The sequence below is a fragment of the Protopterus annectens genome, chromosome 1.part0 (genome assembly GCF_019279795.1).
Source record: "Protopterus annectens isolate FY-2018-M chromosome 1.part0, PAN1.0, whole genome shotgun sequence".
In the NCBI taxonomy this organism is placed as follows: domain Eukaryota; kingdom Metazoa; phylum Chordata; order Ceratodontiformes; family Protopteridae; genus Protopterus; species Protopterus annectens.
This window is the reverse complement of record NC_056725.1, coordinates 1851937626-1851949979: the sequence shown is the minus strand read 5'-3', so window position 1 is coordinate 1851949979 and position 12354 is coordinate 1851937626. Positions and strand designations below refer to the sequence as shown.

The following is a 12354-nucleotide window of genomic DNA, read 5'->3' as shown; positions in this document are numbered from 1 at the left end:
GTTCCCCTTCTTTGGTACTAGGAACAGGCGAGAATAAAATCCTAGGCCCCTTTCTGATACAGGGACTGGCTGAATGGCCCCTATTTGGAGCAACAGAGAAATTTGCTTGTGAGCCTCTTTCTTTGTGGAGGAGGAACATCTGGCATGCCTTTGAAAGTGGGTAATGTATGGAAATAAAACCTGTAACCGTGGTGAATGATATCCAACACCCATCTGTCTTGAGTAATTAAATCCCAATTTTCTTTGAAAAGAGACAGTCTTCCTCCCAAAGGAGCTGCCAGACGAGAATCTACTGGCAGCTGAAAAGGCAGGTCATTGGGTCTGTTTACGAAAGGACTGACCCCTGCCCTCACCAGAAGTTGGAGCAGGTGAACTCCTGTTCTAGGCCTAAAAGAACCTTGAGCTCTGCCCCTACCACGCCTAGACCTACCCCTAGACTGGGAATCATAAACAGGATATGTCCATCCCTTAGTAGGCCAATTTCTACTAAACTTGGTGGCTGCACCTGCAAAAATCTTTAACAGTTTGCATAGACTTAGCTTTGTCCTCCATTTTCTTTAAAACTGCTTCCACAGGCGAACCAAACAACACATCAGACTGTAAAGGAGCATCCAAAATCCTGGTCTTAACATGCTCAGCTAAATTCTGATCCCTCAACCAGGCATGCCTGCGAAGAACAGAACTAGTGGCAGCCACCCTCGAGGAGGCCTGTACAGCATCAAAACCACATTGCAAAGAATGCTTACCCACTTGTTCAGACACATGAACTAAATCCAGCAACTCTTTACACTCAATACCTTCCGCCAAAGCATCCACCTTAGATTTCAGTTGTGAAAGGAGATAATTTTGATATTTTAGCATGTGAAACTGACAATTCAACGCCTCATGGCTAAAGTGGAAGAAGTATACACTTTCTTTCCCCATCTATCCAAAGCCCTTGCCTCTTTATCAGTGGGAACAGGGTTTTTAACCACAGAAGCCTTAACACCTTTAGGTCCCTGAGAAACAGTTTCTGGGTCTGCCCTAGGACTCTTAAACAAATACTTATGAGCTTCAGGCACCCTATAGTACCTATCAGGTTTAGCAGGAGCAAGGGACCAAGAATCAGGGTGCAGGGAAGCGGCTGCAAAAACATCTTCCACCACATTCAACACAGGAGGTATAGCTAAGGGCCTATGCGGGGGTAAAAACAAGAATTCCCTAAGCCTTTTCCTGGAATCAGAGTAATCCTGGCCTTCCCATTTAAAGTGCTCCCTCATGGAATGCAGAGTCTCTGAAAATGAGAAATCCTCAGGAGGAGAAGCTGTAGGAGTGGAATCATCCACATCAGAATCAGAATAAGGAGGGTACTCCTGCAAATCTTCCACAGAAGACTCAGAAGCCTCTGAACACTGTTCAAAACTATCAAACTCAGGTTCCACCCTAGGCCTCTTATCAGGGGGGGGCATAGAACCTCTAATCATAGTAATCAAATCTTCTGCCATTTTAAGCATATGTTTCTTAGGCACAGAGCCTGAAGTGCTAGGAGAAGCCCCACTGAAGCTAAACCTGGCCTACCTCTCAAAGAAGTTTTGGAAACAGAAGGAGAGGCTCTAACTACCTTGGGAAGAGAGGGAAGCACAGTTACCTGAGAAGCCCCTCAGCCTGGCCTACCTCCTGAGAAGGCACATCCTGTAACAGTAAAGTCTCTGCCTGAGACTCCAAAGAAACTCCTGGCAAAACCTCTGGCTCCACTGAGCCTTCTAAAGAACCGGCGTCCGGGACTGCCGGTTCATCAACCCTAGGCTTCACTGTTTTGTCCTTGCGCTTTTTGGATGAAGCGGCGCCGGAGCATCCGACGGCATTTTATAATTGCAACGCTTCCCAAACACTAACCTGGCACAGTCTAACCTTCTCTTAATAGTGCGTTTGTTAAACCTAGCACAAGAGCGGCATCCAACAACGCCGTGCTCAGGCCCTAAACAAGGTATACACAAGGTATGGTAATCCCTATGAGGTATCTGTTTCCCACAAGAAATACAGTTATTCACTTTTTCTGACATCCGTTAAATACTGAGGCAAGAAAAACCAAAATGTTCCCTAACGGGTACTTAGCCAACTCTGATTCGGTCTGAAACTCCGACTTCAGAAAATTTCAGAACGCCAACCTGCACTCGCAAAACTGCTTCTGCATCGGACCATGCGGCAAAAGACTGAGGATATGACGTCGGTCATGCGCATTAGTACCCTGACGTACTGACGTCAGTCTAATGCGCCCTGACCGACGTCAGCCATATACTCTGGTATTCGGGCCGACTGGACAGCGGACTACCCCAATAGTTAGGACTGCAGCAATGTGGAATGAAGAACATCACCAAACAGGTTAAAGAGTTATACAGTACAACAAGGAACCAGACAATCGCAGAACTTTTTTACATTAGTGATAATGCTACTGACAAAAATATGAGTGACACATTCTGAAACTGGAAAGATAAAAGAAAGCAATGACTGAATTTAAGAGTAAATTTAAAACAGCAAACAATAATTTCTACAGATCAGTGTAGCAGTGTGAAAACAAATGTCTGTTTGGGAGATGACTACTGTCTACTAAGAATAAAACAGTGAAAAGCTAACATAACAGTTTCTTTAGATGTTAACCTACTATATAGTTCGCTCTCATACCTTTCTGACTAAACGAAGTGCTTGTGTTCTTTCTACTTCATTGCTCTGTTGTATATCTATACACCTAAAAAGAAAAATACAAGAGTTGATAAAGGAAACAAAAATAAGACAAATATTATGTAATAAGCTATCATGCACTCATAACATAAAATCTAAATTAAGACCAACATATGTATGGATGGAATACATGGTTTCTTACTGTGTCAATCACAAAAATGTTTTTAAAAAAATATGCCTGCTACTAAAAATTATGCCAAAAACACAATTAAATGCAGGTGGATACATCCAATGAATAGTCTGGAAATGGTAAACAGTTTTACACTGCAAAACTCACTGTGAAGAAAAAGGACAAATAATATAATTTGACATTGTAAACAAGCTATAATATGTACATTAACATTTACTCAGTATAACGGAGTTTGTTCAATGGTTTAGAGAAAAAAGCAAAGTGGATGGCCTGGTTTAAACAGATCTCTGTCACTACTTTTGGAAGAAAGCATGGATTGCTGTAAACGCCCCCTATCCCAGTGGGAGAAAGTACAGTTGTGTAAGTTAATCTTACCATAAAAGTAGACGTTCGAATGATCACTGATGCAGTAGCCTTAACTATAGAGGTTATATCATACCAAGGATATAACAGTCTATCAGCTAATAAAAGCTTCAGGGCACCTTCCACATGCCCAAACTGTCAGGTGGTTGAGATGAGCTGACTAAAAGACAAGTATGGGCATGAAGCCCTTCACAGTTTTCCTGCCAGCAGAGAAAGGGAGGCAGAGCCCTGAAAGGACAATACTAGGAACAACACAAAAATAAATGTCAATACCCAGCATAAAAAAATACAACAAAAACAAGAAGGATGGAGGGAGGGAGCAGCTGTTGCAGCAGTGATCATTCGAACATCTACTGTTACTGTATGTTTAACTTACACAACTGTATTAAATTTACCATAATAATCACTGCTGCAGTAGCCTTAGCTATGTGGGTAGATTACCTTAGCTACCTACATTTGGAGTTGGAAGGAGAAGAGTCTATGAGCCCTTGCAGAATGGTCCTAGTAATGACTGATCTGCACCTAGAGAAGGAATCAAGCTTATAGTGCTTTGTAAAAGTATGTACAGCAGACCAAATAGCAGCTTCTAGAATACTTCCAGAATAAAACACTTTTGATAAAGGCACATATGAAGCCAAAGACTGGTACAGTGGGCCTAGACTCTGCCTGGAATAGTTTTCTTATGGTAAGTACAACAAAAGGTAATAGCCTTAAGAAACCATTTGGAAATGGTCTGTTTTGACACAGGTTGTCCCTTCTTCTTACCTTCACAAAAAATTAACAACTAAAATGAAGATCCGAAATATTTAGTTCTATTAAAATACTACCCAAGTTGTCTCTGGACCGCCAAGGAATGGAATTTCATTTCCCCCTCAATTACAGGTTCAGGAAAGAAAACAAAGAGATGCATAATTTGACAAAGTAAATTGGGATACTACTTTAGGCATAAAAGGAGGATTAGTTCTCAAAGAATCCCTGTCCCTACAGAAAATGAGACAGGATTAACTCACCATAAGAGCTTGCAACTCGGATATCCTTCTTGCAGTGGTCAGAGCAGTCAGTAGAACTGTTTTCCTTGTTAAGAACCTCAAGTCAGCCAGATTAGCTGGCTCAAATGAAGCAAGTGTTACCTTCTCCAACACAAAATTAAGATCCCAAGGATGAGCCATCAGTTTTCACGGAGGCTTCTTAAGCAAAACCACTTTCAAGAACACTTCAGCATGAGACTGTTAAGGAAGGATCCATGGGCAGACGTGATGAAATGGCCACTAAATGAACCTTGACAGAGGAATAAGACAGGCCACAGGATAACACCTCACACAAATACTGTAGAACCAGAGAATATCTAGCCCCAAATTGCTGCTTATTTGTTGGCACCAACTAGAAAACTTTTTCCATTAGCTAATGTATGACTTTCTAGTAGCAGGCTTTGTCTCCATTAGTACCTGCTGCACGTCCTCAGTACACAGGTGCGTAAAAGAAATTAAGACCCTATCTTCCAGGCAGTCAACTGAACTTGAGTGAAGTCAGGGTGCATCAAACACTCCTGTTCTTGAGTAAGTAGATCCATTCTGTGAGGAAGCTTGTGGTAATTGGCCCGACCATTTCCAAAAGAAGGGAAAACCATGGTTGCCTGGGCCAGAAGGGAGACGCTACAATTTTCTTGGAGTATTCCTTTTGAATCTTCAGAAGTACCCTGCATATTAGTGGGGGTAGAAAAGCACACAAGAGCATTCCCTTCCAAGGAAACAAAAAGGCATCTGTCATCCAGGCCTTCTTGCATGGAGTCCTGGAACAGAATCTTGTTGGTTGACTGTTCAGAGAAGAGGCAAAAAAGTCTGTTTGAGGAACTCCTCAGAGATGGAGCAAATCCTGGAAGACCCCCCATATCTAGTTTCCATCTGACAAGGTCTGCCCTGATCCTGCTCAGCCTATATACCACACAAGTTTGCTCTGACAGAAAGCAGGATGCATGGAGAATGAAACTGTGCTGTGAAACTATATCCCAAGCTAACATGGTTTGTCTGCACAGGGGGTACAGCTGAAAAGGTCCCAGGGACCAAAGATGGTTCAGGGAATTGAGTACCTTGATCAGGGCAAGTTTAGTACAGTTGTGTACACTTACCATAAATGTAGATGTTTGAGTGTTTTCACTGTTGCAGTCATTACATTTGGGTAATCATGCTGGCAGGTTGCCCTCAGTCAGACTGAATTCCAAAGTCTTGGGTCCTGCGTCGGTTGCTGTCGCCCCTTCCTTGGCGTCAGGTCGTCAGGGGTATAAAATAAGCAGCCAAAGCTATTTTCTTCAGTTTTTCTTGCCCCAGATGTCAGGTGCCCCCTAAAAGGGTAGGCAGAATTTATAAATATATAAAAATACATGCACCAATATAAACTTTACCTTCATCTACAAGCAAATACACCACATAGGTTGTATAAGTCAGAGAAGAAAAGATAAGTTCCAGCAGAAAAAAGGGGGATGGCGGGTGGGTAACCTGGACTGCAACAGTGAACACACTCGAACATCTACATTTACAGTAAGTGTACACAACTGTACTATGTTCTTCGCGTTTCACTGTTGCAGTCATTACATTTGGGTAGAGTCCCAAAGCTATGGTTGGGAGGCTGGAGCTAAACAGCATTAGGAGCAGCTATGAGGTCCTGCAGAACTGCAGTGGCAAAGCCTGCCCTGGATTTAGAGTAGAGTGGCAGATGATAGTGCTTTGTAAAGGTGTGCACTGAACTCCAAGTAGCAGCCTCTAAAATGTCTTTGGTTGGTACTCCCCTGAGGAAGGCTGCTGAAGTGGCTGCAGCTCTGGTTGAATGTGGCCTAATGCCCTTAGGCACTGGCTTGCCATGCTATGAATAGCAGAAACAAATGCAGTGGCCTATCCACTTTGAAATAGTCTGCTTAGATGTAGCCTTTCCTTGTGATCCTGCAGCATATGTCACTAGTAATTGCTCTGTCTTCCTGAAAAAACTGGTTCTGTCCAAGTAGAATCCAAGATGTCTGTGAACGTCCAAAGAATACAGAATTCTCTCCCCCTTGTTCTGTGGATTTGGATAAAAAATTGGCAGATGAATAGTTTGGTTATGAGCCACACTGGACACCACCTTAGGCATAAATGTTGGGTTTGTCCTCAGAGAAACCCTGTCTGGATAAAAAGTGATAAAAGGTTCCACAGCTATGAGTGCCTGCAGCTCTGAAACTCAACTTGCAGAAGTTATTGCTAGGAGCAGAGATGTTTTCCAAGATAAAAACTTTATATCAGCAGTAGCAACTGGCTCAAAGGGAGGCAGGGTGAGTATTTCCAAGACACAGTTGGAGGTCCCATGCAGGTATTGGTGATCTCCTTGGAGGCCTTAAATTTTTGGCTCCTCTGACGTACTGCCTTAACAAAGGATGAGAAAAGATTGGTGGCTCTGTATTGTAATGAGCCGAAATGGCAGAGGCATGAATTTTTATTGATGAAAAAGATAGGCCTTTGTCCAGCATCTCAGTTAAGTATTGCAAAATCTGAGGAATATTTGGTATAGCTGTATCAGTTCCTTGTGCCTGGTTCCAAGCACAGAATCTCTTCCATTTTCCAGCATAAGATTTTGTAGTACTAGGCCTTCTGGCTTACAAAATGACATCCATCACAGCTTTACTGAGAGGTGTGTTCTGTATGATTACATTATCCGCCATGCTGCCAGGTTTAGGGTCCTGAGTTGGCTGTGCAGGATCTGATTGTTTTGCTGGGCCAGTAGATGAGGTATTTGAGGTAAGGTCTAAGCTGGGCATTGAGTCAAGTTCCTTAGGATTGGGTACCACTACTGGAGGGGCCAGTCTGGGGCAATCAGCATCATCTTTGGCTTCTCCTGTCTGATCTTTAGGAGTACCTTGGGGAGAAGAGGCAGTGGCGGAAAGGCATATACTGATAGGTTTTTCCAGCTGAAAGATACGGCATCCACTTTCCATGCTTGTCTGTGATGAGTCCTTGTGCAGAATCTTTTTATTTGGTAACTGAGAGGGGAGGCAAATAGATCTATGTCCGGTCATCACCATTTCCTTGTTATCATGCTGAAGACTTGTGGATCCAGCTTCCACTAGTGGGGATCCATGAGGTTCCTGCTTAGTTCGTCTGCCACAGTATTTTCCTTTCCTGGCAGGAATTGTGCCTGCAGATGCACTTGGTAAGTCAATGCTGTGTCCCACAAAGTCATGGCTAGTCTGCAAAGGGGGTACGAATGTGTGCCCCACTGCTTGTTTATATACCACATGACCGTGGTGTTGTCTGTCTTTATCAGTAGTTGTCCCGGATGAAGTAGGTCCTTGCAGGCTGTCAGGGCATTTTGAACAGCTAGCATCTCTTTTTGATTGATATGTAGATGCATTTGGTTTGAGGACCATGTGCCCTGAATGCATCTTCCTGCCATGTGGGCCCGCCAGGCATTATATGATGCATCCGTTGTTAGTGTCTGCCTGGCTGGGGGTAATGTGAATGGCTGTCCCTTGTTCTGGTGACAAGCCTTCGCCCACCATTGAAACTCCTGCTGCAGGCAGGGGATGAGAGTAATCATTGGTTCTAGGCTGTGGCAATGTTGAGTCCAAACACTTTTTAGGTACCACTGAAGTTACCTCATATGCAGTTTTGCATATGGAATTACTAGGATGCATGATGCCATGAAGCCCAAAGCCTGCAGAATTTTTCTTGCAGATAACTGGGCCTTTGTTGCCAACATTTTGAAATAGGTAGTCATTTGCCTTTGTTTGTCTGTCGTGAGATAAGCCATCTGGGCAGTTGTATTTAAGCTTGCACCCAGGAATATTACCTCTTGAGAGGGTACTAGTTTTGATTTCTTTTCGTTGACTGTGTACCCTAGGCATGTTAGAAGTCTTTTCACAAACGCCAGATGTTGTAGAAGAATGTCCCTGTTCTCTGCTTGAATTAAACAGTTGTCCAAGTAAGGATATATTTGTATTCCTCTGTCTGCAGAATGCAATTACTGGTGCCAGGCACTTTGTAAAGAACCTGGGCACAGTAGACAAGCCAAAGGGCAGTGCAGAGAATTGGTAATGCATTGTGCCAGCCTTGATTCTGAGGTATCTTCTGCATGATTGTCTGATTGGGACATGCAGGTATGCCTCTTTCAGGTCTAAAGTTAAAAGCCAAGAATTATTGCCCAACATGGACAGAAGCTGCTGCAAAGTCAACATTTTGAATGTTGGTATACCCAGGAATGTGTTCAGAATAGATAGGTCCAGTATTGGTCTCCAGGCTTTGTCCTTTCTGGGTACCAAGAACAGTCTTGAGTAAAATCCTTGTCCCTGCTCTTGCTCTGGTACTTGTTGAATGGCCCCCACGGCCGTGAGGGATGAGACTTGTTTTTGTGCCTCTGCCCATTGATTTTTTGGTAGATCTGGCCAGCCGTTTGTCTTTGGCAGGGTATGGAAATGGAACTTGTAGCCTTGTGACACTATATTTAGAACCCACTTGTCCTGGGTAATAATGTGCCAATTTTCAGAAAAAAGTGCTAATTTTCCCCCTAAGGGTGCTGCCAGGCGGTAAGTGCTTGGTGCAAGCAGGGGGAAGTCATTGGGACTGGTTCCTGTATGGTTGTGATTTGTCTTCTCCAACTTTGGAGGTAGAAGCACCCCATTGCTTTGACCTGTATGAACCTGCGTCTGGGATCTGCCCCTTTGAGGTGTGTCAGACACAGGAAAGGAAAAATTCTTTGTAGGCCAGTGTCTACTAAACCTAGGTGGCTGTACTTGTAAAAAATTCTTTGACAGTTTGCATAGATTTAGCTTTGTCCTCCATTTTCTTTAACACCTCTTTTGCCTTAACACCAAACAAAGTATCATGCTGTAAAGGTGCATCTAATAATTTAATTTTGACATGATCAGGCAGATTTTGTTCCTTTAACCAAGCATGCCTCCTAATTACAGAACCCGTAACTGTGGCCGTGCAGGAGGCCTCCAAAGAATCAAAACCACATTGCAAAGTATGCTTTCAAACTTATTCAGCTGCATGCAATAAATCCTGCATTTCCTTGTTTTCTGCACATTCAGAGTTTAACAACATTTTCTGTTTAAGTAATGCCATGACATGTTGCTGATATTTGAGCATATCAAATGGACAGTTTAAGGTCCCTATAGCCAAGGTAGCAGATGTGTAAACCTTTTTTCCCCATCTATCCAGTGCCCTAGAATCTCTGTCAGAGGGGGTAGGGCTTTTTGCAGCGGAAGCCTTAACTCCTTTGGGACCCTGTGAAATAGTTTTTGGGTCTGCAGCAGGGTTTTTAAAAAGGAATTTATGAGAGTCAGGAACCCTGTAGTATCTGTCAGGCTTAACAGGAGCTGGAGGTAAGGAGTCACGGGTCAGACTAGACTATGAAAACACATAATCTACAATGTCTAACAGGTGGAATGGCTAGAGGCCTGTGTTGAGGTAGTAAAAGGAAGTTCCTGAGCCCCTTTTTAGATTCTGAAAAATCTTGGCTCTCCCAGTGGAACTGCTCCTTCATGGTGTGCAAGGTTTTCCCAAAAGAATAGTCCTCTGGAGGAGAAGCTGAAGGTATAGATTATTCAGAATCAGAATCCTCATAGAGGGGAGAGAATATTCCTGATCAGAAGAGAAATCAGAATTAATAGAAACCTGATCTGAAGATTCATAGTCTGTCTCTTGCCTAGGCTTCTTATCAGGAGGGGGATGGGAACCCCTGACCAAGGTAATCAAGTCTTCGGCTATTTTGAGCATCTGTTTTTTGGGCATAGAGGCCTGACCACATGGCTCTTGAGTTTGTTTCTTTGCTTTAGAAGGTGCTTTAGTCTTTGCCTTTGAAGCTGAAGTCAGTTTAATGTAAAGATGTTTAGGTCTGAATACACCCTCAGAAGCCGGTGCCTGCTCAGCGGCTCCGGACCCATCTGAGGGAATAGTGTCCGAGGCTCCAATACCTTGAGTTTCCTTGTTTCTCTCTCTCCCTTTCTTTGTGTTTTTTGTGAACTCCGGTAGTCGGATGGCTATCAGACGACATTTCTGGATAATTAAACCGGCATCCAAAATAGTTTAAAGCAAAATCATACAGGTGCTTAATAGTGCGTTGGTTAAATCTAGCACAAAACCGACAACCAAAAATGTTGTGATCAGGGCCTAGGCAAGGAATACAGTAAGAAAGAAAAGTCCTTATGAGATATTTGCTTTCCACAAGAAATACAATTATTTACTTTTTCTGACATCGGTCTGGATCAAGAAAAGTTTCCCTAACGGGGTACTTAGCTTTATTGAAGACTTCGGATCTGAAACTCGAACACGAAAATCTCAGGAGTCGGCCGACCAACACTTGCGAACTGCTTCTGCTTCGAGCACCGCACAGCAAGAAAGACTGAAGAAAATGGCGTTGGCTGCTTATTTTATACCCCTAACAACCTGACGTCGGGGAAGGGGCGACAGCAACCGATGCAGGACCCAAGACTTTGGAATTCAGGCCGACTGAGGGCAACCTGCTAGCAGGATTACCCAAATGTAATGACTGCAACAGTGAAACAAGAAGAACATCTCCTTGGCATTTATGTGCTAGCATCTGTCATTGTTGCCCCATATCCCCCTGCATTTTCATCCCTCCTAAAACTTCACCCCAAGAAAACTCTGAAGTGTCTGTAGTAACTCACTGCTTTGGAGCACGGTGGCAGAAAGGGAGACTTGTACTTAAGGATATCTGTTGTCTCCACCAAGACTTCTCTTCTGACAAACCCCAGCTCTGGGATTTGAAAAGATAAAGGGTGCTGATGCGGGGACCAAAGAGATTTCACATACTACCACAGCTTTCTCATGTGGAGTCTTGCCAGGGGTATTATGAGAATCACGAATGTCATGAGACCCAAAAGCCTGAGGTATCCCCCCCACAGTGACTGAAGTGTTGGAACTTCTCTGTGGCCAACTGTTACAGCAGTTCTTTTAAGCTGAGGTAGGGTGATTGGTTCTATAAGGCATTAGGGGTGGCTATAAGGCCCTGCAGCACTACAGAGGCGAAGCCAGCTCTGGATTTAGAGTATAGAGACAGACGGTAATGCTTGGTGAAGGTATGCACAGAACTCCATGTTGCTGCTTCCAAAATATCCTTTGTAGGTACTCCTCTGAGGTAGGCAGTTGAAGTGGCTGTTGCCCTGATGGAGTGAGATCTAATGCTGTTAGGCCCAGGTTTTCCATGGTGCGTATAGCAGAAACGTATGCAATGTCCTATCCATTTGGAAATAGTCTGTTTTGAAATAGCTTTTCCATGTGCTGCTGCAGCATATGCTACCAATAATTGCTCAGATTTTCTGAAAGCTTTGGTTTTGTCCAAGTAGAAGCGTAACTGCCTGTGAATGTCCAATGAGTGCAGTAGTCTTTCCCCTTTATTCTGTGGTTTTGGATAAAAAGTAGGCAAGTGAATGGTTTGGTTTAGAGAGACACTTGAAACCACCTTAGGCATAAACGTAGGGTTAGTTCTTAAGGACACCCTGTCCTGGTGGAAAATGAGGAAAGGTTCCACTGCCATTAGTGCCTGTAATTCTGAAACTCTTCTTGCAGAAGTTATTGCCAGGAGCAGAGCAGTTTTCCAAGAAATGTATTTTAATTCTGCCGTGCTAGCTGGTTCAAAAGGAGGTAAAGTTAATTTTTTCAAAACAAAGTTGAGGTCCCAAGTTGGACTAGGTGCTCTACGGGGCGGTCTTATGTTTTTAGCCCCTCTGAGGTACTGTTTTAGCAAAGGATTAAAGAAAATTGGTGGATCCGTGTTGTAATGCGCAGAGATGGCAGAGGCGTGGATCTTGATGGATGAAAAGGAGAGGCCTTTGTCCAGCATCTCAGTCAAATATTGTAGTATCTGAGGAATGTTTGGCACAAGAGGATCAAGGCTGTGAGCCTGGGTCCAGGCACAGAATCTCTTCCATTTATCCGAGTAGGCTTTCCTGGTACTAGGCCTTCTGGCCTCCAGAATGACATCCATAACTGCTTTGGAGAGAGGCACTGCTTGCGTGGCTAGGGAATCTTCCATGCAGCTAGGTTTAGTGTCTTCAGCTGGCTGTGGAGTAACTGATTGTAGTGCTGAGACAGCAGATGTGGTATTTGAGGCAAAATCCAGGGTGGTCCTTGTGCTAAGTTTTTTAAGATTGGGTATCA

General features: G+C 43.6%; 1 protein-coding gene across 1 annotated transcript in view; it reads right to left on the bottom strand.

The window, feature by feature from the left end:
* RICTOR (RPTOR independent companion of MTOR complex 2) overlaps positions 1–12354 on the bottom strand; it is a 3179211-nt gene that overhangs the window by 2866361 nt on the left and 300496 nt on the right. The window contains exon 6 of the mRNA XM_044069875.1: positions 2662–2725. Coding sequence (XP_043925810.1) covers positions 2662–2725 — 64 coding nt within the window. The remainder of the gene's footprint in view (positions 1–2661; positions 2726–12354) is intronic.